The sequence below is a fragment of the Suillus clintonianus genome (genome assembly GCF_016758775.1).
Source record: "Suillus clintonianus strain FC179 chromosome Unknown DEU56scaffold_70, whole genome shotgun sequence".
NCBI classification, from domain to species: Eukaryota; Fungi; Basidiomycota; class Agaricomycetes; order Boletales; family Suillaceae; genus Suillus; species Suillus clintonianus.
The window spans coordinates 19475-43243 of record NW_024539294.1 but is presented as its reverse complement, the minus strand read 5'-3'; the positions used below and the strand labels follow the sequence as shown (position 1 = coordinate 43243).

At 48.7% G+C, this 23769-nt stretch overlaps 8 protein-coding genes across 8 annotated transcripts; 4 read left to right on the top strand and 4 right to left on the bottom strand.

Annotated features, from left to right (window-relative positions):
- Positions 1-287: 287 nt before the first annotated feature.
- On the top strand, positions 288-1771 carry DEU56DRAFT_872718 (uncharacterized protein; the record flags this gene model as incomplete). Its single annotated transcript, XM_041355805.1, has 8 exons — positions 288-461; positions 520-590; positions 641-680; positions 733-807; positions 858-1071; positions 1123-1230; positions 1287-1641; positions 1690-1771. The coding sequence occupies 8 exons, from the start codon at positions 288-290 to the stop codon at positions 1769-1771; spliced, it is 1119 nt and encodes a 372-aa protein (XP_041205446.1).
- A 2239-nt stretch (positions 1772-4010) lies between these two features.
- On the top strand, positions 4011-6006 carry DEU56DRAFT_903146 (uncharacterized protein). The gene is made up of 12 exons (XM_041356625.1): positions 4011-4056; positions 4122-4261; positions 4323-4373; positions 4436-4486; positions 4540-4590; positions 4654-4704; positions 4758-4808; positions 4872-4922; positions 4986-5036; positions 5100-5231; positions 5287-5613; positions 5635-6006. Exons 2-11 carry the CDS (start codon positions 4165-4167, stop codon positions 5535-5537), a joined length of 837 nt encoding a protein of 278 aa, XP_041205444.1. The 5' UTR covers positions 4011-4056; positions 4122-4164; the 3' UTR covers positions 5538-5613; positions 5635-6006.
- Positions 5702-5872, bottom strand: DEU56DRAFT_696487 (uncharacterized protein; the record flags this gene model as incomplete). Its single annotated transcript, XM_041347229.1, has 1 exon — positions 5702-5872. A coding segment is annotated over one exon (171 nt), but the record flags the coding sequence as incomplete, so codon positions are not given.
- A 160-nt stretch (positions 6007-6166) lies between the features above and the next one.
- Positions 6167-9386, bottom strand: DEU56DRAFT_819587 (NDE2, mitochondrial external NADH dehydrogenase). The gene is made up of 16 exons (XM_041354028.1): positions 9277-9386; positions 9089-9216; positions 8948-9032; positions 8704-8855; positions 8552-8642; positions 8427-8497; positions 8343-8370; positions 8136-8284; positions 8056-8077; positions 7939-8000; positions 7697-7759; positions 7382-7630; positions 6989-7329; positions 6887-6938; positions 6713-6834; positions 6167-6576 (listed from the first exon to the last, which is right to left on the bottom strand). Exons 1-16 carry the CDS (start codon positions 9293-9295, stop codon positions 6558-6560), a joined length of 1653 nt encoding a protein of 550 aa, XP_041205443.1. The 5' UTR covers positions 9296-9386; the 3' UTR covers positions 6167-6557.
- Positions 9387-9565: 179 nt separating this feature from the next.
- On the bottom strand, positions 9566-12643 carry DEU56DRAFT_982614 (uncharacterized protein; the record flags this gene model as incomplete). Its single annotated transcript, XM_041359901.1, has 7 exons — positions 9566-10458; positions 10671-10827; positions 10873-11207; positions 11256-11576; positions 11626-11994; positions 12040-12366; positions 12425-12643. The coding sequence occupies 7 exons, from the start codon at positions 12641-12643 to the stop codon at positions 9958-9960; spliced, it is 2229 nt and encodes a 742-aa protein (XP_041205442.1). The 3' UTR covers positions 9566-9957.
- A 159-nt stretch (positions 12644-12802) lies between these two features.
- Positions 12803-13388, bottom strand: DEU56DRAFT_915561 (uncharacterized protein; the record flags this gene model as incomplete). The annotated part of the gene is made up of 2 exons (XM_041357757.1): positions 12803-13171; positions 13230-13388. The coding sequence occupies 2 exons, from the start codon at positions 13386-13388 to the stop codon at positions 12803-12805; spliced, it is 528 nt and encodes a 175-aa protein (XP_041205441.1).
- Positions 13389-13595: 207 nt separating this feature from the next.
- Positions 13596-17081, top strand: DEU56DRAFT_872716 (uncharacterized protein; the record flags this gene model as incomplete). Its single annotated transcript, XM_041355804.1, has 9 exons — positions 13596-13929; positions 13986-14500; positions 14555-14756; positions 14806-15034; positions 15093-15222; positions 15275-15450; positions 15500-15596; positions 15645-16101; positions 16384-17081. 9 exons carry the CDS (start codon positions 13596-13598, stop codon positions 17079-17081), a joined length of 2838 nt encoding a protein of 945 aa, XP_041205440.1.
- A 534-nt stretch (positions 17082-17615) lies between these two features.
- DEU56DRAFT_958282 (uncharacterized protein) lies at positions 17616-18733 on the top strand (the record flags this gene model as incomplete). The annotated part of the gene is made up of 4 exons (XM_041359278.1): positions 17616-18235; positions 18282-18348; positions 18402-18488; positions 18548-18733. The coding sequence occupies 4 exons, from the start codon at positions 17616-17618 to the stop codon at positions 18731-18733; spliced, it is 960 nt and encodes a 319-aa protein (XP_041205439.1).
- Positions 18734-23769: the final 5036 nt, after the last annotated feature.

Here is a 23769-nt window from a genome sequence, read left to right as displayed (position 1 = left end):
ATGTACAAGTGTTGTTCTCCTACGCCAATGATCCAGAGGGATCGGCTGGGAGACGAGTGCAAATTGCGTGGTCTATGCAGATCTCCTACGGTAGCGTACTGCCTCAACCGCCTACAATACTCACAGTCACTTGACTATAACACCGCCCCAAGCTCAAGCGTGGTACTAACGCGACTGCATTTTTCGTCCGATGGTGACCGAATCGCTTCTTATCTATAAGTACCAGCCCCAAGCTCAGCATTATTCCTTGCCTTATCTCTGCTATCGATTTGCACTTTACAGGAGTTATGTCTTCAGACTCCAAGTCCCACGTGCCCCTGGTCATCCTCGGGGCGGGGGTGATTGGGCTTACCATCGCATACATTGCAGCCTGTGACTCAGATGTGGCTTTTGATATCACGATCGTTGCAAGAGATATGCCTGGGGATTGGCATTCTCAAGCTTGGGCAAGTCCATTTGCTGTGCGTACCTTTCGCGGCGAGCGTTCTCGAGGCACTTTCTTACTTCAATCTTGCTTAGGGTGCTAGTTGGTCTCCACATCCGTTGGGAGCTACAGATGAGCGTGTACGAAGATGGGAGCAGATAACCTTGTGAGAAGTGCATCGCTGATGTTTCGAGGTTTACGGACAAGGCTTCTCAGTGATAAATTATGGGATATGGCACCATCAGGCTTAGTCAAGGTCAGTCTTTGTTTGAACGCTTGTCAATTGGCATGACTGATAATGATTCCAGGTATCACCTTCTAAGGTCCTCGGAGAGACGGATGACATTCTTTCTACTATCTGGTGGAAAGACCTTGTGCGTGATGTATGTCCTATTTCTTATCTTGCTGTTCTTGGATTCTACAAGGATCATAGTTCAGTTTGCTGTCAGAGTCTGAAGTCCCTACACCATACAAAGTGGGAATTGCTTTCAACACGGTCACGGTCAACCCATTGGAGTATCTATCATGGCTCCGATCTGAGCTCGAGTCTCGTGGTGTTGTGTTTCATCGTCAACACATAAGGAGTCTGGATGAAATCAAGCCTTTTGTTGGGGAAACTGGGTTGTTGGTCAACGCGACGTCTCTCGGTGAGCCAGCCATTGCCAGCTGCCAATAGTCATTGACGGTTTGATTTGAAGGTTCACGGTCTTTGATCGGAGTAGAGGATACAGCCATGTATCCGATCAGGGGTCAATCTATCATAGTCGAATGTACTGGCTTACAGGAATTCGTAACAGTACGGTCTGGTTAGTACATATAAACAGTTATGTCCTCACGATCCCTAACGTGCATTTTCATGTAGGCGGCGGGCTGTCAGAACAGGTGACATCCATTACTCCTCGTCCTGGGCTGACACAAACGAATACCGCATTTCTAAACGGAACACATCAAGTAGGAAACTGGGACACGTCCTTGGATATGTCGGTTGCAAAAGGGATATTTGAACGGTGCTCTGTCCTGGCGCCTTGTCTGAAGGAAGAAGGGACCAAAATCCTTATGCACAACGTTGGCCTTAGGCCGGACAGGAAAGGTGGTCCCCGTGTGGAAGCTGAACGTATCTCACTTCCGCTTGTACGAAGTGACGGCTTGACTCCTTATTTGGGTAAGAATGTGGAAGAACAGCAGAACCTAACGGTTATTCACGCATATGGAATGGGGTGAGAGAACTCTTCGAACGTTGGGCGAGTTCTGACTTTCAGTTTCAGAGCTGCAGGCTACCAAAGATCCTGGGGTGTAGCTACCGAGGTTCTATCTCTACTAAAGGAGAACGTGCAGACAGGCCGCTAAGGTCTAATTTTCATTACAATGTTAGGCCCAACTTACCTTCTCATTTTGAGCTTGTCATCGCATACAGCACAATTGTCGCTTGGCTAATGATGCCATTCTTTCCCTCGGTCCTTAGCCTCATTCCTGAGTGCTCAGCGCCCGTTCTAGCGAGCCCGGCCTGCTTGCTACTAGGAATACCCGATAGGGATGTCGAGCGGACTGCCACAGAATATATATCTACAGCTCTTCCTTCTTCCTCAGTATTTGCCATTCCTGCATACCGCGAAGCACAAGCGCGACTTCAACACCGCGAGCACGCAACTCCATGCCTGCGATACTGGCCAGGGAGTCGCAAATTTGAATTTGAAGCTCATCTCAAACTGTTCAGGATATCTTGGATGCTGATAAAAGAATGGCAAGTTGATACCGGATACAGACTCTTCCTTCTATATGATCTGACTAGGGGAGACTGTATACGAAGGCTGGGCTGCGCGACGTGCCCCTTCTTCTTTGGCCGCCGATCAGCATTTGAGGGCGGGGCAGCATCCCGTCAGCAGCAAGGGTCACATTAATGTCAGTGGCAACTTGGTACAGTGATATGCGAACACTCGGACACCTCACTGTCCAGCTAAGGAAATTCACGCAGAGTCACTGACACGTCCTCCATACATACATCACACAGTAGTTTGCAGTGCTGACTACAAGTTGCTTCGTCCGCCAATATCATGTATGGTAGACAGCGAACCCGTTTACCGCATACGGTACGGTGTGCAGCTCTGAATGATAAACGATTTTTGTTGGCAAAATGTATAGGGAGGCTTATATAAGCATTATTGCCTAGTCGGACCTTGTGCAACTTTGAGCAACATCGTCGGACGGCGGACGCGAAGTCAGTTCGCCTTGGTTGCTCGACTAAGGCCCCCGTAGGTTCCCCGAAATTTGACGCTATACTGAAACGTTGTTAGCAGAGCACTCACATGAAAAAAGACTCTAATTCAATAAGTATCGCTCATATTGGACAATTATGGAACTTCGCCGAGCAACTTGTTCTTGAGTTGCGTCAAGAACGTTTTGAAGGTGATATTCTCACGCTTCCTTGTCAGGTTTTCATCTAATAGGTATTGGAGAACCCACTCTGAGGCCTGAGGTCTGGAGCCTGACAACGGTCAACCTCGGTTAACGAGTTACGAGTCGACGACCAAGGTACGTCCACCCACACGATTAATGATCACTTACACAGTTCAGCCTTTATTAGGATCGGACCCACCGATTATGCACTATCAAGTGCACTAGAGTCTTCCCGTGAAGTTCTTCTGGATGAAACAGAGGCATAATAATATTCCTATCATCAAACTTTTGGATCAGGATGACAATTTATTATCCTTCTATGTCTACACAGGGAAGATTAGTATGACGGTGATGATGATGATGATGACGACGATGATGTTCACATTATCTCCTGTAGTGCTCCCCGTGCCAAGGCAATGAGCCTGTTCGTGTCAAGTTCATGTCGCTTATCTGCGACTAATCTCAGTAATTGACAGTGCTGCTGGCAGTCCGCAGCATCGTGTTATGATGGCTCCTGGCATGGGGTACGCAACAGAAAGAATGACGACGGCTGTGAGTGTGCTGAAGAGAAGAGAAAGTTGCATGTTTGGGTCATGAGCTGAGTGGCTACTTCGTCGCGAAATTTTCCCAAGGACTTTTCCCCTTGCTCCTCGGTCCGCCCGACCCATCTGACCTTGCCGTAAAACGAGACGCTTGTGCACATCCTGCTGTTCTCAAACGTATGGCCGACGTGGTGCTCTGAGGAATCTCAAAATCACTCATGCCATCTCAAGCGTTTTGCTCGGAGACCTGTGGCACATGCGTTATGTTCGACTCTAGCGCTCCGGCAAGGCGGAGAGACTTAACCTTCAATCATCACGATTCGTTTTTCCATCGTAGGTTAACGAAACTTTAACAAATGCACTTGATGACCACAAAGACGCTGACAATGACGTGCTGTGGCATAACAGTGTGCTTTCAAATCACCTAAGGATAAGCCGCAGCCCCTCTTGCATAAATGACGTGGCAGCTCCTCACACTACCAAACGTTGGTCAACTGTGAATGCATCATGACGATGAAGCTTCCACAGCGGACTGATCTGCACTAGTCAGAGAGCAACTGCCACGCAACTTATCACGGCTGTTTCCTTGAACTTGTCTACCGGTCCTAGTTCTGGGATCCTAATTGCTGTATCGTGGCGGTGCCACACCTTCTCGATGACTCCTGGTTGAGGGTCCGCTGGCCCCCGTTTGAATGGGTATGTAATCGTGTCGTTTCGAGCGGATCTGTCAGGATTTATAAAGAGTCCTCTTGAATTTCCAGTGTAGCAACATTGACGAAGTACTCACTTCTCTCGCACCTAAACATGCAGCTGTCTGTTCTCTTTAGCGCGCTTTTATCTTTCGTCATTCTCGCTGCAGCGTCACCCACGCCAAGAGCCATCTCGATTGAGAAGCTTTCCTGTGAGCATTCATGATCATCAGCATTATCATAGTGACTCAAATGCCTCGATGTATCACTCAGCCAAACCAAAGGAACTTGACGCGAACTTTCGACGTGATCTCCCAGAAGAAGGTAGGAAATCCGACAAACTTCAGCATATCATAGTTACTCAAATGCCTCGATGTATCACTCAGCTAAACCAAAGGAACTTGACGCGAACTTTCGACGTGATCTCCTAGAAGAAGGTAGGAAATCCGACAAACTTCAGCATTATCATAGTTACTGATGTATCACTCAGTTAAACCAAAGGAACTTGACGCGAACTTTCGACGTGATCTCCCAGAAGAAGGTAGGAAATCTGACAAACTTCAGCATTATCATAGTTACTCAAATGCCTCAATGTATCACTCAGCTAAACCAAAGGAACTTGACGCGAACTTTCGACGTGATCTCCTAGAAGAAGGTAGGAAATCCGACAAACTTCAGCATTATCATAGTTACTGATGTATCACTCAGCTAAACCAAAGGAACTTGACGCGAACTTTCGACGTGATCTCCCAGAAGAAGGTAGGAAATCTGACAAACTTCAGCATTATCATAGTTACTCAAATGCCTCAATGTATCACTCAGCTAAACCAAAGGAACTTGACGCGAACTTTCGACGTGATCTCCTAGAAGAAGGTAGGAAATCCGACAAACTTCAGCATTATCATAGTTACTCAAATGCCTCGATGTACCACACAGCTAAACCAAAGGAACTTGACGCGAACTTTCGACGTGATCTCCCAGAAGAAGGTAGGAAATCAGACAAACTTCAGCATTATCATAGTAACTCAAATGCCTCGATGTATCACTCAGCTAAACCAAAGGAACTTGACGCGAACTTTCGACGTGATCTCTCAGAAGAAGGTAGGAAATCCGACAAACTTGAGACCAACTCCGTGACTTATATTTCGCACGTTACACGCGATGGCCTTGTTATTCCTGAAGGTGGGATACACTGACTTGCCATTTATTCATTCACGCATCAACTCTTTTGCATCAGGTATCACTAAGAAGCGCGAGGAGCTGGATACTGGCACTATAATATATGCTTGGTACGACGGTCCAGGAGGTGAGAATATAACTAATCTGCCATTTATTCATTGGAGTATCAAACCTTTTGCACCAGACAAGAAGCGCGAGGAGTTAGAGACCAACTTCGTGGACTATGACCCGCGCGAGGAGTTGGAGACTAACTTCGTGGACTATGACCCGCGCGAGGAGCTCTCGTCGGCTATTAATTACGACGGCTAGGACAACAGCCTAGTACTACATAACAGAAACAGACGGGCGGGAGAAAAGGAATACACCAATAAATGACATCGGTAGATACCTGCTGGGGCAAATAATGATATTCATATCAAGCTCATATGTCAACGACTTTTAGCATCCAAACACAGACTTGGATCCACCTAGGCAGCTGCAAAATATTTCTCCAACACACTCTTCGACACGACATGCTTCGGGCATCTACGTCCCGTCCATGTTTCAAATTGCACACAGCCCTGCTCCAGGAGCACCTCAACCCTCATAACTGCTGCACTCTTCGCGAGCATTAGAAGGGGCGTCTCAGCAGGTTTGTATGTCATGTCCACAATCACGCCATTCGCTGTCGCGTCAAACAGCGCCAGCGGAAGAAGCACGCCCCCCGGGCTAGTGCCGCGGCCGGCGGTTGTCGCACTCGCGGACGGCGGAAACAATGACAGTTGGTGCAGGCCCCCCTAGCCATATAGAAGGAAGAGTCTGTGTTCCATTCAATATTCAGATTCAAAGGATGGGCCTTGTTTTTGAAGGGTCAGTCAAGGTCAGTCATTATTTGCGAACAGCCTGTTGTCCACCAAGCTACCATTGGAGGTGGAACCTCGCACTCCAGCAAAGTTGAACTCGGCAAGAAGTGGGAAATTTGGTATTCAACAGACAGGCTGTCAGATTCGCTGCTTGAGTTATGTAATTAGAATATGTTTCTCAGTAGACTACGTCTATCAATCAATGCATGCACCTCGAGGAGCAGCGTCTATGACTCTTCCCAACACCCATCCACAATAACAACTACGAAAACTATGCATGGTACGCAAGATGAGATAAGAAAACGTGAAAGAACGGAAGGCCAACTCAACCCGTGGCTGAGGGAGAGACAGCTACAAAAGCGATGACGTAGCATGAATGAGTGAATGATAAACGGGGAGAAAAGATGTGCCTCTATAGTCTATAATGTCTAGAAATGTGATCATGAAATTCCATCCTGTCGAGTTCGCTAGTTGAGCGTTTGAGCGCTCACTCCCTGCTCACGTCACTGCAAATACGGCGTTAGTCCCTTGTTCTCACAAAAAATAAAATAAAAAACGTGGTGAAATGATGAGGGCCATTTATGGTCAAGACAAAGAAGGCATGTGTAGGCAGAAACAGACGACAGAAGAAAGACTACTCACCGTCCCCACAACTTCACCCTTACCCAGTCTCCAGCAACCAAACTTCGGTTTCGCAGGGAGAATAGAGTGCTCAGGTAGGCACTCCGCCAAAACATGAACGTCGCAACACCTCCACTGGTCCACTATACCCCAATCAATTCATAAATCCTACACCCACGGAAGAAAACAACGTACCTCACGCCCGAAGATAGGCAAATCAGCAATTGCTTTGTCCGAGCCAATGTAACTGCAAATCATGTGTGAAACAATGAGCCAGCAGAACAAGGAAACACGCACGCCAACGATCCTTGATGACTGTAATGGAAAGGCTTCAACTTGACCCTATCCACCCGCTTCTTCAGTTTCTCTGCCTCTTCGCCGGTCTCAGCACGAGCCAGGTCAGCCTCGAGGTTGTCTTTCTTCGCAAGCAACTTGAACACGCGCGAAAGGTATGAACCCTGCTGGCTTGCGACCTGGGCGGTCGGAGCATAAGACGAGGCTGTACAGTCACCGACAGCGAAGATATCGCGAGCTCCCTTCATGCGGAGGTGGTCGTCGACAGTAATCCCGCGCTTGTTCGTCTGGTCTTCAGGGAGCTTCGCCATCAAATCCCGTGTTATTTGGCGACTCGTGTTGCCCTGTGAGAAGACGCATAAAACAGCAGGAACATCACAACGATATGGAACATACAGCAGCCCAGACCACCATCCCGCACGGCACCTCCCGTTCAACACCATCGGGACCCTTGAGAACGACGCTCTTCTCGTTGACCTTCTTCACCATGGTCTTCGTGAGGATATCGATATCGGACTCCTTGAAGGTGCGCTCGGTATACGCAATCAGCTCTTTGCTGAATGAGGGAAGAACATTGGGAAGAGCCTCAACCAGAGTGATGCGAATCCGTGAAGCAAGCTCTGGGTACCATGACTTGAGGTCCTCCTTGGAGTTGATAAAGATACAAGTCAGGCGGCAGGAAGTGAAAGGGGTGAAACATGGCAAACGTACCTCGAGGAAGTCACGGAGTTCGCCACTAAGTTCGATACCTGTTGGTCCACCGCCTACTACAACCTGCCAAAAAATGAGCACATGTTTCCAGATGATGGAAATTCAAGTAGAAGAAAAGGATTCATCCATATTGGCGGCAATTACAATGTATCAGAGTTCCCTCATAATGGAGGAATCGACTCTCAAGAACGTGAAACGCGGAGTGACACGAGAGAGCGGCATTAGAGAATCGTCAGACGTACCATATGCAATAACCGGTCTTTCTCCTCGTCACTTTGGCCTGGGAAGGCAGCACTCTCTACGCCTATAAAGCAACTATGAGTTGTACATCGCTGATACCGGATAATGCGAAAACATACAGTCCAAAAACCGTCTTTGCATCTGCAGGATATCATTGTATTCAATAAGGTGGCAGAAACTAGAAGAGGGGTAGGCGCACCTTCTCAGCATCATGCAGTTCCTTCATGAAGCATGCGTGCTCCTTCACGCCGGGAATACCAAATGTCTGCGTCTCAGCACCGACGGCATATACAAGATAATCGTACGGTATAGTCGTGCTGGATATTTGACCTTGGATCTCAGAGTCATCTGTAACAATTCGGCCCTCGTTATTTTCTGAAGGAATAGCAAGGGGTGGAAAACGCACCTGAGAGCGTGACAGTTTTGTTAACCGGCTGTTGGAAATAAAGCACTTTAATCTCTGCCGAGTAATATACGAGAAGAGACGTACGTCAACTTCCTTGGCCTCTGCTTCAATGACTAAAACTTGGCGTTGTTTGTGTCGTGTCAGGTAGCGAGTAGCTGTATTTTCGTTATTTTTAGAGGCTGCAGCGGACTAATATGAAGGGAACCCACGCTGGAGGATTGATCGTGCATTCAGTGTGCCGACTGCCACGGAGGGAAGGAGGGGCGTGAAGAGGAAGAAGTTCTTCGGGGAGACGACGATCTAGGGGATCGTCATGTAATTAGCTTGTGAACATGGCACTACATTTGAACATGGAGCGTACAGTGTTATAGTCGCTGGTGTCGAGCCCCTTGAGCAGGCTCGTCGCTCCCCAACCGCTGCCTAAAATGACCAGGGTCTTCTTTGAGGGATCGAAGGGGAGTTGTGGCCCCGGATTTTTTTCCTTATGTGCAATGTAGTAGAAGGTTGCAGAAGCTGTATTTCAAATTTACACGGATATGAACAGGTCGGACGGATGAATGATCCGCAATCAGTCAAAAATGTTGTTCTTCAGAACCAGCACTTGCCTCCAATCACTGTTACGAGTGTCACACGTCCCAGAGTCTGCAAAAAGTATCTCCATCTCCCTTGCGATGGGGGTGGTGGTGGAATCTATTCATAACGAAGACTCAGATGCTGAGCAAGACAGTTGGACGCGGGAAACACACCTGTGACGCAGCGGCGGCCGTCGAGGCTACAGACCCTGATTGGGCTCTGGAAGTCGAAGCTGTCAAGAAATGTTTTTGTGCATGCACGTGAGAGCGGACAAGCGTCCTGCTCATGGACATAAGGCGGGCTGTGTACCGAAATAACCCATTATAAAAGAACCCTCACTCGAAGTTTGACGGAGACTTACCTTGTCGTGCAGCCTGCATTGTACAGTTGTACAGTTGGGGAGGAAAAGAGGTGAGGGTCTGAAAAGAAGAACGGGCTGATTGTTTAAAGACGCCCCGGGACGTCTTGCCGGAAATTATTAGTTCAAATATGACGTTTTCATTGTCACGCCGACCAACCATCTTTCGCCTCCGGTATGTCTCCGTCTCGGCGCCTAATGAAGTGCTTAACCTCCGAAATCCCCCGAAAGGCGGTACTTTCAGTTGAACCTGTGGCTTGGCTATCTAATCTCCGGGCCAACCCGCGTCCTCCTTTCACTGGTGATAGAACATTTGACACCTTTTCCGAGTTTTGGACGACGCGATCCGACGTTATCCAACTTCGCCTGGCTTCGAGACTATATGCCGTAGCAGCTAACCAAGCCAACGCACAGCTGCAGCATCGCATTAGTTGAACTAAGTCGGACTACTAGACTGATTTGAACCAATCGGAAGCCACGATAGCACCACACCCGTACTAGACGCATCTCCATGGCTGCAACTCAAGTCAAGCGCGGATAGGTGATCGTCGACATCGCTCAATACTTTACGAACAAGGTTAGGCCTGTCGGTGCAGCTCGAGTACAAATAGGTATTCATCAAATCGTGGAATCTATGGAGTCTACAACTTCACCAATTGACTAACTGCATATCATGATCGATATCTAAATATTCGCAAATGCCGACCGGCCCTCCAAAAACATCGTCCATCCTTCGAATTTGTCCGGTAAGGTATTGAGTGGCGCGCAACTGTACAAATGCAGCGGGGGCACTCCCATCTCAGCACACAAAGACCGTGTCTCTGCGAAGCGCTCAGCAGCCAAAGCAAAGTTACCATGCGCAAAGGCAACCTCCCCAAGTCCACGTGTGCTGAATGCCTTTAATATCAGGTTGCCTTGCATATCGCAACCTTCAATCGTGGCGGTGAGATAGGACTCGGCCCTGTCATACTCGCCTGCAGTGAGCTCGATGCATGCCAATCCGTAAGATCGGTGGAGGAATACGCGCGCATTGCGCAGCGCAAAGAATGGGAAGGGTTCCGAGGCATTGTGGATGAGCTCCCTCGCAAGGTCATAATTCCCCTGCTTGCTCGCAACAACAGCCTTCCGCACGGTGTCCCAAAGGACGTCGCCCGAATGTTGTCCCTCGAACATGTTTATGATTTTCTGTAGATGATGCATCAGGAAAACCACCGGTTCCTTTTCTAACTTAATTTGTCACTTAATGACGTGAAAAGTACCATTAAGTCATTTGAGTGAAAAACCGTGAACCACTTAATTAAGCCCACTCCATCTCTGAATTTTCGCTTATTTCACACTTATTTCACTTAAAAAACCAGAAAAAGCGGCACAAGTGTTTCATTAAAAAGCAGGCATACACGAGAAAGCAGAAAATTAAGGAGACTCTCTAATATAAAAAGTCGAGAGCCAGCTGGGGGTACAGGAAAAATGGTGGACATGTGGGGGCAAAAACGGCGGCAAAAATGATGATATGACAGCGGGATTCCACCGGCGGGTGTAGTAGAAGACAACATCCTACAATGATGAATGTCAGTTGGATGAAACCGGAATGACAAGTACTTACAAAGCATAGCGCGTTCATCGTCCTCCGACTCGTCGTCATTAAGCGAGTCCTGCGGTGATTCGATGGCGTCGTTTAAGGCAGTACAAGCACGCGCCATCTGTACTGTGGTCTCTACATACCCAGCAGGCTTGCTCGAGATAGACTTCATGAATGATGTGGTGACTTTGGCCCAGCGAGCTGCTGAAAACAAAAACGGGGCATTGGTCATCTTCCCGGTGACCTTGTTGAGCACTTTGGGTAGTTTGATGACAAGTTTACCTCTGGCACTGGACGCCAATATATCCTTGACTTTCAAGTTTTTGTTTGCGAACATTCCCAGGGCGCGCTCGATCTAAAACAAAAATAAGTGCGAATTAAATTAATCTAAAATCAAACTTACTGCTGCGGCACAAAGGGCAATAACGCCCGACATCCTGATGGCCCTTGTCGCAAGTGCGTGTGTGTCGAGGTCGGGAACGTCAACGTACCCACTGATGGCATTAAGATGCGCTGTACCCACCAGCTGTAATACGAAAGGAGAACGATATGTCGTGAGGGGACTTGGCTTGTCGGGGTCCTCGAATAGGAATGCATAGTCTGCGAGAAGGTGGGCGGCAAGTTGAACAGAATCACAGTCAGAGTTTCGTGATAAAAAGTCCAGGATAATGACCAGGCCCGTCGAGCCGAAGTTACTGCGCCATTCAGAAATTCGCTGCGCAGTCTAATTACGAGTACAGTCAGTAAAGCTCGATATAAAATAGTGAACTTACAAGGGAATGAATCGCGCCGCCGTGAACAATAGTGATGTTCAGCTCCTTGAATACAGCGTTAAAAATTAGCTGCGCATGAAGGAGAAGAACGTCGTCTGGGATAGTCCAGAGGTCTTCATAACTTCCAGCCCATAACATGACGGTAGGAAGATACTTCTTTGCCCAGCGTTGATCTACCTGCAATGTGGCAGGTAAATCAACATTACGATATGCGCTACGAGGTTTCATGTTCTCCGGCACAGTGTCCACGTTGAGCTGGCGTTTGATGGCATGAGTGCTGTGGGCACGTGCAGCGGATGCCCCGACTTTGATTTTTTTGAGAGGAGGTGGTTTGCTGTCGGGGACAGAAGTCACAACCGAAACCGATGTCTGTACGAGGGTCAGAGTGAGTGCGATTATATTTAGTATCCTTACTGAGAATGTTGTGCGAAGATCTTTCTCCTTCTTCACTACCACTGGAGGCTCGGGCTCGAGCTCAGGCTCGAATGTGTCTTCAAAATCGGGGCCTTCGATATCCATGGACCAGTCAGACACCATAGACTCCTCCTCGTCATCTAAGAGGTCCTCCACGCTAGCTTTTCGCTTGAGGGTCCCGCGATTTTCGATCTGCGTGAATGGGGCCTTGGGCTCCTGCGAGTACCATTCCTGTTCTGTGAATGAAGTCACAGAATCATCCAGCTCATGCGCTACTGGAGCATTAGGCTCGTCGAAGTCCACATTATCTTCGAATATCGAGGCCACCTGCGAAACAAATCATTAGTAGCGCGCGGATACTAATGATCAAACAGTGGCTACTCACCTTCGATTTCCCCTTGCCTTGGGCAATCGTGGCCTCGCGTTCCAACGTATCATCGATATCATCTGCAAAGTCGCCAATGAGGTCTTCTGCAACAGGAGCCACAGGCTTGCAAATTGGAACCTGTGCATCCGAAGTTGCCGCGGTGGAGGCAGTGCCTTGTGAGAAAATTGATGTTGGAGGCGCTCGAGTTGGAAATGAGGTGCTGGATGCACGGGACATGGGTTCTGATTTCCCGGGCTTGACACCCTGAAATCCAATTGGTCACCCGGCCACCCAATGTGAATTTCTGAGTGGTAGCATTGAAACTGGAGGTGAGATTGAGGAAATACAATGTTGATTCAGTGAGGAGTACACATCTGATGGTGAGAGAAGGAAGCCTTACGGTGCTGGCGTATCTTTCCCATCAGATACACGTGCCACGTTATTGGCGTTATCACCTTCCAATTTTGATGATGGTTCGTTGATCTTCTTTTGCATGTTACTGATAGCATCCTTTATCAGCGCCTTTCCACCTTTCTTCGTTACCTTCTTCTTTTTTGCTCCTGTGGTTCCATCCTCCATGTTCTCGACAGCCTCCATGGTCCCGACAGCCTCCATGGTCTCGACAACCTCCTGGAGGTCATTTGCCTCATCAGCCTCAATGATGTTATCAGTATGATCAACACCACGCCTTACTACAGGCTTAGTCGCCTTGCGAGCCCTTGGCTTGGGCCGAACGGGGATCACCTTTTTGTTGAGCAATTCTTCCTGCGCTTTCTCCATCTCATTTTGCATACTAGCCAAGCGTTCCAGCCCCTTTTTGGACCTGTGCTTCCTGCGCTTCCTGCGCTTCCTTGAGGGCAAGGTCGTCGGCGGCCTTTTGCGCCTTGGTACGCCTCTTGATCTTTGCGTCAAGCACTATCTGGCCAGGCCGAGCGGCTGCATTTGATGGACGGGTGCGACGGAGAGTGTTTTGGGTAGACATGACTGAGGAGATGAGGTTACGACTTGGGAAGTAAGACGAAGGGCAAAACTTTTGCTGGAGAGAGAAAGGCGGGCTTGGAAGTTGGAAAAACTCGTAAGCCCCCAAACAAGTATGTACACACACTAATCGGACTTTGTTACATAGTACGTTGAACTTAGTAGGGTCATCACGCATTTTCGGCCGGCTCTTCGACTTGACTACCATCGGATGCCCAAGGCTGCTCGCAGGGACCACAGCGCCCTTCAGATTCCATGTGGGTACTTGAAATGTGAACGCTACTTCAAGACTCAGGCAGGGCGCAAAAAGCATTGGAATGCTTCGCACCCAACATTCATATCAGCTCCTACCACCAGCGTCTCGCATACTGCTACAGTCGAAGATGAGCCCGAAGAACCACACAACGACTTCCTCGCAGGACATGATGACTTCTCCGCAGGCTTATCTGACGCGGGTCAGGCTCTCGATGAGCCTGATAATCTGGACACACAGTTTGTGGGGCCAGGTGATAGATTATACCGCAACTATCACCCAAAACTAAACGGTACATTTCTTGGTCCTTTTCCAGCTAGTTAGAATTAACACGGGTATTTACACAAGCTCGTCCTTGTGATGCGACAGGTCAATTCCTTGAAGACGGAGCATCCCCAACGCCACCTCCAAGCAAATCGCCTGATGACTGGACTCCATACCGGGATCGCGTCGAATTCGAGACTGCTGAATTCCTGTACACGCGCAACCAGATGTCTGCCGGGGACATCAACGTCTTATTGGATCTTTGGGCTGCAACCCTCCTGAAACATAACGACAAACCGCCATTTGCGGACTGCCGTGATCTACATAAAACCATTGACAGTACACCGGTGGGTGATGTCAAATGGCAATCTTTCAGGGTCCAGTACACGGGGGAGAAGCCGGAACACAATGTACCACCGTGGATGGGTCAATGTCACGACGTTTGGTATCGAGACCCCCATGAGGTCGTTCGAAACATGTTGGCAAACCCTGACTATGCCACGGAGATGGACTACCAGCCCTACCGTGAGTTCTCGACTGACGACAATGAACGCCAATGGCAGGACTTCATGTCCGGCGACTGGGCCTGGAACCAAGCGGTATGTTCTCTTTTCTTGTTATATGTCGCTATACACGCTGACGATCTTTGGTAGGATATTATTTCCAAAGATCCGGATACAACTGGCTCGACCTTTGTTCCGGTTATACTGGGAAGCGACAAGACGACCGTTTCAGTGGCAACTGGCGCCAACGATTACTATCCGCTGTATGTATCAATCGGCAATGTTCGTAATAATGTCCGACGTGCACATCGTGACGCTGTTGCCATCATTGGCTTCCTAGCTATGCCAAAAAGTAATCTTCATCCTACTGCTATTGTTCTGTGCTAACTGCAGTTGAGCAGCTACGAAGGAGCATGCCTCCTGCCCGAAATATCGGAAATATCGCCGGCAACTCTTTCATTCGTCTATCTCGAAGATTCTTGAGAATCTAAGACCCGCCATGACCAAACCAGAGGTTGTGCGCTTTGGTGACGGGCACTATCGGCGTGTAATCTATGGGCTTGGGCCCTACATTGCCGATTATGAAGAGCAGGTTCTATTGGCGTGTATAGTGCGCTCTTGGTGTCCAAGGTAGGTTCCTATCAGTAATTGTAATGTACCTTCTGCCTTACCGTTTTTTAATATATAGGTGTATGTCACACCGCAAAAATTTGGACTCTGAGTCGTTGTGTCGCAATCGTGACCATACCGAAGCACTCGTTGAAGAAGTAACATCTACTGATCTGTGGGACGAGTATGGGATCATCAATGACCTCGTCGTAAGTCATGGGTCTTCTCGTAGAACTGCAGTTATAATTTAATCCTTGCTAGCCATTTACAAATGACTTCCCTCGAGCTGATATTCATGAACTTATCGCACCGGACCTCCTACATCAATTGATTAAAGGGACCTTCAAGGATCATTTAGTTGAGTGGGTTGGAAAGTATCTGCTCCACGTGCATGGAAAGAAAGGAGCGGAAAAAATTCAAGACGATATAGATCGAAGGTATGTCCTTTTGTCTAAGTTCGACGTTTTAAGGCTCACGTCATGGAAGAATCGCTGCAGTTGCTTCATTCTCAGGTCTTCGACGTTTTCCACAAGGTCGAGGATTCAAACAATGGACCGGCGATGATTCGAAAGCGCTTATGAAGGTAAGTTATTTCTAGAATGTCGTGACTGCCAGACTAACAACAGTCCAGGTTTATCTACCCGCCATTGAAGGTCACGTCCCAGTGGATGTCGTGCGCACATTTCGTGCATTTCTTGAATTCTGCTATCTCGTACGGCGTAATATCATCACAGAATCCACGCTGGTTCAAATCCAGGATGCTCTCAACCGATTCCATCATTACAGGAAGATCTTTGAGTCCACTGGTGTTGTTCTCACATTCTCCCTCCCTCGACAACACTCTTGTTCCCATTACATCCTCCTGATCCGACTGTTTGGCGCACCTAATGGCCTTTGTTCCTCGATTACCGAGACAAAGCACATCAAAGCCGTAAAGGAACCATGGAGGCGCTCAAGTCGCTACAAAGCCCTTGGTCAAATGCTGGTGACAAACCAGCGCCTTGATAAACTTGCAGCCTCGCGCATTGATTTCAAGAGCCGTGGGATGCTGAATGGCACTTGTCTGTCAGAAACACTTCGAGCATTAAGTGAGTTTCTTGAGCGCTATCATCTTGATTGTTTACTTAAAATCTATACTAGAGCGGTTGCGGTTAAATACAGAGCCTAATGCCAACCAGCCCGATCAACCCAACGAGAATAGCATTCTGCTACCCCCCGACCCCAATATTACTATACAGGGCGACAATGAAGAGGGTGAAGTTATCGACGGCCCGACATTGGTGCAGGCCCATGTTCAGTTGGCAAAAACACCCCGTAAGCCAGCTTATATTTGATTGTGAATACCTTGTTTAATTTTCAACATTGCGCAGAACGCAATCGCGCACGAACTGTACCTGACTTATCTGTGGAACTCACTATCCCCCATCTTTACAACCTCCTCCGCCGATTTCTATTCGAACAAGTTAACCCAGATGACCAGCGGTCTCCCTTTGAAGTCCCACTTGCAAGCTGTCCTCGATTCGATGGCAAGATTCAAGTCTTCAACTCCGCATCTTCGACATTCTATGCACCTAGCGACCGCAGCGGGATTGGTGGCATGCGCCGTGAGCACATTCGTGCTTGTCCTCTTTGGAGAAACGAGGCACCGCGATATGACTGCGTGTTTGTGAACACAGATGCAAGTGTCGAAGGGATGGGGGGGATGGAAATAGCACGAGTGATGTGTTTTTTCTCTTTGACATTCGAGGCAGTTTCATACCCATGCGCTGTGGTGCGTTGGTTCGACAAAGCCGATGATAGGCCCGACGAGGACACTGGGATGTGGGTAGTGCGACCTTCGTATGATGCTGACCATTCTCCATCAGTTGGAATCGTCCACATTGATTCTATTTATCGCGCTGCACACCTCATCCCAATCTATGGAACACATACCATCCCACAGGACTTCAAACACTATGACTCGTATGATGCTTTCAGAGCATTCTATATAAACAAGTTTGCAGATCATCATGCATTTGAGATCGCATCTCAGGTAGGACTGTTTGACTCAGACTCAAATAATTACTGAAAGGCCAACTACAGACACTCTTTTGACGCGATCACATGCTCAGAGGAATGAATTACCGTTGCATTTGCCTTCAGAGGCCATCTTTGTTTGTGCCCCCTTCGCTTTGGCACACAGTGGTACTCATTCACCACCTCACAGAAGAATATGATCCGAACAGGTGTGGTCCTGTCGCACCTCCTATATTCTATCCATGCGCCCCCTCATCTGCCCATGCAGTGGCACCCACCCACCGTCCTGAAGAAAATGATCCGAACAGGTGTGGTCCTGTCGCACCTCCTATATTCTATCCATGCGCCCCCTCATCTGCCCATGCAGTGGCACCCACCCACCGTCCTGAAGAAAATGATCCGAACAGGTGTAGTCCTGTTGCGCCTCCTATACTCTATCCATACGCCCCCTCATCTACCTATACATTCCCCATACAATGGCACCCACCCACCGTCCTGAAGAAAATGATCCGAACAGGTGTAGTCCTGTTGCGCCTCCTATACTCTATCCATACGCCCCCTCATCTACCTATACATTCCCCATACAATGGCACCCACCCATCATCCTGAAGAATATGATCCGAACAGGTGCGGCCTTGTTATGCCTGCCAGATCTGTCCGTCCACCCCTCTACGCATCCCGCCATCCCGAAGAATATGATCCGAACAGGTGTGGCCTTGTTATGCCTGCCAGATCTGTCCGTCCACCCCTCTATGCATCCCGCCATCCCGAAGAATATGATCCGAACAGGTGCGGCCTTGTTATGCCTGCCAGATCTGTCCGTCCGCCCCTCTACGCATCCCGCCATCCCGAAGAATATGATCCGAACAGGTGCGGCCTTGTTATGCCTGCCAGATCTGTCCGTCCGCCCCTCTACGCATCCCGCCATCCCGAAGAATATGATCCGAACAGGTGCGGCCTTGTTATGCCCGCCAGATCTGCCTCCAATCAAACGTACATATTCTTCACCCATCCGCTCTTCCTCATTCATGCCAACGTCGTCTGCCATTCGCATGCAACTCTCGCTCGTTCAGGCTCTGGAAAACGGATACCTTTGCCACCACAACGTTCTCGCCACCGTCGACCACTCATGACAGCGCCCCGGCTTCTCGGTTTATCAACAACGATGAATGGTGTGCCCCTCCTGAATCATCGACTCGGACTTCTGTTAGTTTTTTTTCGTACTATCGAGTTTTTAAATTGAGATTTACAGCGCGAAACTGCTCGTCGTCAGGTTGATATGTCAAGGCCGCCTCCTAGCGCCCCAACCCCAAAGCCCGGTATGTTTTACATGAATGTTGTTGTGACTACTGCTCCTTACTTACACCCACAGCCCCATCTCGATGGTGCCCATGACAGATATCGTTCAACCAAGATCCCTGCTGATTCACGCCGGCAAACTGAGCGTGTAGTTTCACCTGTACGCCCTCTATTGTGTGGAAATGAACTGACATGATAAGATGTGCGTCATACCTTCAGCAGCCCGAAGATTACACCACGCCATGGATTCGGGCGAGCAGCGCTCGATTCCAGCGGCCCAGAAAGCCTCTCAACCTCCTCCACAACCCCACCCTCACCCCAACCACCTCATCCACCACATCCAGTGGCACGTCTAGCCGATCTGCCTCAACCAGCTGCCGTCGCCCTTGTCCGCGTCTACGATAGACCTGCGGTGTCGTTTCCACAAGAGTCGGCGCTCGGACTAACTCCTGTTGATCACACTTGTTAGTGATCGGCCATCTACATAGCACGCAGGCCACCTACAGGATCGTGAGGGCCCATCGTTCTCACAGTTGAGCGTGTTATAGGTGAGTGGATGCTCAGCTGGTATCGTCGTCTGTACTTACTGATATTTGCCAAATCGGCCTCTCCCGACACCTTCTTCTTTCAGACAAGCACCGCTTTATAAAGCGCGGTGCTTCTGTACCATGCACAACCTCTAGTACACCAAGGTAAGTAACGTTCACGCTCATTTATACTACATTCCAAATGACGCAAAACTACTACTACAAGACAGCTCGATGTGCTTGGCCACCCTTCTGCGTAGTGCTGCCGAAGTCCGGTTCGGTCCAGTTCATGGCCCTATATTTGCGAACCCCGAACCTGACCATTGGTCAGGTTCGGGGAAGGAGGCTGAACCATGGACTGGACCCCTGTGAACGCGTTCGGAAGGGTTCGGTTCGAGTTCAGAACGTGTTCGAACCCTCGAACCCTTTATATCAATTTGCAAAAAATCAAAAAAATGACAAATTCCTACGCTACATGAGACTACTCCTCGTTCACAATGACGCGGTTATCGTAAGGAGCGGCAAACTCAACCTGGGCTGTCGCAGAGATATGGCCTTGTCGATATGCACTCTTCAGTAATTGAAGAGCCTCAAACGTTGTTGGCAGCAAACAGCTGCGACGTGTCGTTCCGGTAATTCCGCCACTTGAAAATGCCCGCTCAGACGCAACAGCGGATCCCTGGATGGCGAGATAATCCTTGGCAATACATGAGATGGTCGGGTATTGGATAGAATGGTGCTTGATTTTTTTACAATGTATTAGTTTACGAGTAACAAACAAAATAATGAGACATACCCCCCACCAAGCCACTACATTGTTAATGTCCTCAAGTGGTGCAGCTAGATAGTCCTCGAGCTCTTGACGAGGCCTTCGTGTGGCTGCGTCGTTTGCGATACGTGATTTGACGGAGCTTCGCATCCAATTATGGCCATAAGAGCCTTGACGAGCAAGCGATGGAGGCACCTGAGCAACAGATGGCTCTGCAACAGCCTGCGTGGACGTGCTACAATGATACATATCAAACTACACAAAATCAGTATCCGTAAAATCCACAGAGACCAGTAGTGACTTACAACTCTCTCGAAGCATTGCATGCCCTCGGCAAAATAAAGAGGGTCCCATTTGTCTTTGGCATAGGCGACCTTGTAGTTGGGGTCAAGTGCTACACGGCGTCAGAGGTTAACGTTGTTCGGAGGCATTAAAAAAAAATAACATACCAAGGCAGATAAAATATACGTCGGTGTCGTCAGTCTTGCCATACCACTTGCGGAGATTCTCAATGCCAGCTTCGATGGCTGTTGAGAAGCTGCTGAATTTTGATGAGCCAGCCATGTTTTGCAGTGTCTCTTGAAGATATTCGAGTACCGGGATCGTTCGCCACACAGTAGGTTCACGAGTCGCTGAGAAACTTTGCTGAGCCTCTGCAGGTTCCTTGTTGCGTGGCACATAGTAAGCATAATCGGATGTGACAGACAGAGAGAACATACCTGGAGAACAGCGTGCATCAACTCCAGCTCTGTCCATTCTTGTGCCGAAAGTTTGAAATTCGCGTATGATTTGCCGCCCTGCAAATTAGGAACCTCGTCGCTGTCGTCGGCGAGTTGAATAAACCTGTTCACGCCCTAAAACGTCAAGTCAACGACACTGTTTGTAGTTGCTACTAGTAGATGAACTTACTTTGCGTAATTGCAAAACACGTTCCAACATGTTGAAAAGTGATGCCCAGCGTGTGCGTACCCATTTCAAAAGTTCCAAGGGACGCTCGTTCACCTCAGCGGAGCACTTTTGAAGGAAGGCGCGGGCTTGAGGAGACTTTCGCACCTAGATAAAGAGATTAGTATATCACAGCAGATAGATCACTAACGAGCTTACTTGTGAGACAAAAGCAAGCGCTTTTCCGATGGTGTCCCCAATATCAAACTCGACACTTTCCTCATCTTCATCATCGTCGTAAGCATGAGCCTGCGCTGCCTTCTTGTGCAAGGCACTCGCTGGCGTAGGAGCAACCGCCTCCACAAAATGCTTGGCCGCTAAGTGGAGTGCGTGCTCCATACAACTAGTAGTAAACACTCATCAGTCATTAAGTCGAGTATCCAATGAATAAACATACCGTATTCGATGCTCGATTGGTTTCCACTTCTCGCCGTAAGGGTCAATGTCGTTAGCAACAGTCTCAATGGCGGTGTCGTTATTGGTAGCGTTGTCCGCTGTAAACCACCCAACCTTTGCACGGATACCGTAGTTGTCGATAGTGTCAATCAAAATCCTCCCAATATTCGCGCCGCTGTGATTACCGTGAATAGATGTGAATGCGAGCTGCTCCATTTTGAGTTCCCACTCGTGAGGCTTTTCAATTGGGGAGTCTATGTAGTGCGCTGTAATCGATAGGAAAGGGTGACCAGGAAAAGAAGTCCACGAGTCGAACGTCATGGAGATTTTGCTGTCGACATGCTTGAGTTTCTCTTTCACGTGGTCGACTGCCAGCTTTGCACGTTCGAGGATCTCATCATGCGTTTTTGTACGGTGGGGAATATCTGTGTCTGAAAGCGAGGGGCGGAGATATTGAAGTAGTCGACGGAAGGGACCTTTATCTACGAGTTGAAATGCCTAGTACAAATGTAGTGTTAGTATCTTTAAAAAATCTCAGAAGTGAAAGCTACTCACCTCGTCCTCAGCGACAATGAGTTCGACAATGTAATCCATGAGTCCTGACTTCGTGAACGCGGGAATCTTTGGAGTCAGAGAGCCGTCCAAGGTTGCCTGACTGTCGGTTGCCTGGCAATCACGAGGTATGGCACGATTGTGCATCTTGATACCCCGTTCTTTGCAGCGGTCATGATAGACTGGGTAGTGGCACTTGGGATGGCGAGCAATGTGAGTGCGTCGAGTCGAGATACCACCTTTAAAAAAGCACTGGTGTAGCGGGACGTTATTGGCCTTGCATACCTCACACCACCACCCATTTTCACGGTCCTGGGTGTGGGGGTTGATGCGACCTTTCTCAAAGGTAAAGACTGTGGTCAGGTCAGTGCTGCGTTCATCTTTCTTGAGGGATTTGCAGTCTTCGCGATCCTGGTCGCCGAGCTTCTTCGTCCGTTGATAAGCTTCTTCATTCTCGGCATTCTCGGCATCTTCTTCCTCATCATCCGTAACGTCTTCAAGTGCGGGTGCATCTTCATCGTCATCGTTGTCACCAACGGACACTCGTTTGGGTGCAGGGACATCCTGAGGAGGTTCTAGGGCTGAGCGCTTGGCTGAGGTACTGCTGGCAGTCAGAGTCTCGCGGATCTTCTCGGTGGGTTTGACAGCTCGACCAGAACGACGTACAAACATATTGAGAGTGCCGTTGTGTGTAGGAGCAGGGGGAGGAACCATTGGAGAGTCGTCTTCGGCATCATTGTACCACTCTATCTCGCTGGCGTCTTTCAACGAACCGTCTGCGCGACGTGCAGAGGACATAGCGGCAGGAGGGATAAATGTCAAACCTAGGTACCAAGTGAATATGTTTAAAACTAGATTGAAAACTGTTGCGCACCGTGAAACACCAGAATGAGAACCCATGGCAGATAATCAGTATGGTGAATCACAACTGTAGGTATGTTCTGAAATAAATCACATCATAAGTTAATTAGGACAGACAGTAGACTTGTTGCGAACTTACTGGCGCCTGAGTGTGTTGCATTACCAAAGTCGCCGAGAGATCGCCTTGCAATCTTGTTGCTACTGGAATGCAGGAGAAGTAGGAGAAGACGGTGAACAGAAGGGCAAGGACGATACTTAAATTGAAAGCCTCACCCAAAACATGAGGCTTCGACTTCGCGAAAATCGTAAGTCGAAGTCAGCGACAATGATGGGTTCGAACCGGTCCGGATGCGTCCAGAACCGGTCCGGATATATCGACGACACACCGAACCTCGAACCTACCAAGGGGTTCGGTCCAAGAGAAGTTCTGGACCTGTGACCGAACCATGGGTCCGGTCCGCAAAGGTTCGGGTTCGAACCTAGGTCCTGGACCGGACTGCGGCAGCACTACTTCTGCAAGTGGTGTGCATATTTGCCACACCTGCATGAGCGCTTGTTACGACGCTTTACCTTTGATGTTCGAACCACGACTCGGATTAACGGCGAGGAGAACGGGTGACTTAGTACTACTAGTACTACTACCATTTATCACTTATTGCGTAAATACAACTTTTCTCGCTTTTTTGGTGGTCTGGACTTGTGAGCTTAAGTGTGTCTTAATTCGCTTTCGCAAAAGTCAATTAAGTGGGAAAAGCAGTGTTTTCACTTGGATTTATTCCATATTAAGCATAAAAAGTAACATAAGCGGGAAAAAGGGACCGGTGGTTTTCCTGATGTTGGTGGTCTTGGTGGTATTTTAATTGTGGGCTTCTTCGGGGCAGGCTTCTTTCTTTTCGCCATAGCAAAAATGTGTGTATTGAACGTGTAGCGAAAGTAGTAGGGAGGGCTAACAGTCTCTGAAAAACCTGGACAAGTCACAAAAGCTTGCCTCAGCGTCCAGGACGCATCGTTCTACGTATTTCCTTTTTCGTCACCGCGGATGCCAAAATTTTGCCACTGCCATTAGTTTCGCACACAGCTGTAAAAAGGTGTTGGGACCAGTCGAGAGGAGAAGACGGTGTATCGGAGGGGCTGCGGTTGAATAAGCGGCCAAGAAGTGTGCTTCCTTGGGGTGCTGAGGAGTAGAGGTGGCTTCGTGGAGAGAACTGAGCACACTAAGTCAGGAAAAACATCGAGGTGATAGTGATGACATACCTGAGAACGTTCTCGTGGGTCATCAAAAAAACCTTGGGGTACCCGATGGGCAGGCTGACGTCGTTGGGCCGGATGTTGTGTAGCATTTTCCTAGAGTGTATATGTTTGAACGCAATGAGATATTTTAAGAAAGTGTC

Coding starts and splice junctions, on each gene's coding strand:
- DEU56DRAFT_819587 (XM_041354028.1), bottom strand. Junction 8,001..8,055: donor GCAAAGACGGTTTTTGGACT/GTATGTTTTCGC, acceptor GTTGCTTTATAG/GCGTAGAGAGTGCTGCCTTC. Junction 7,330..7,381: donor GGATGGTGGTCTGGGCTGCT/GTATGTTCCATA, acceptor GTCTTCTCACAG/GGCAACACGAGTCGCCAAAT.
- DEU56DRAFT_903146 (XM_041356625.1), top strand. CDS start 4,165: ATGCAGCTGTCTGTTCTCTTTAGCGCGCTTTTATCTTTCGTCATTCTC. Junction 4,487..4,539: donor ACGTGATCTCCTAGAAGAAG/GTAGGAAATCCG, acceptor TGTATCACTCAG/TTAAACCAAAGGAACTTGAC. Junction 4,923..4,985: donor ACGTGATCTCCTAGAAGAAG/GTAGGAAATCCG, acceptor TGTACCACACAG/CTAAACCAAAGGAACTTGAC.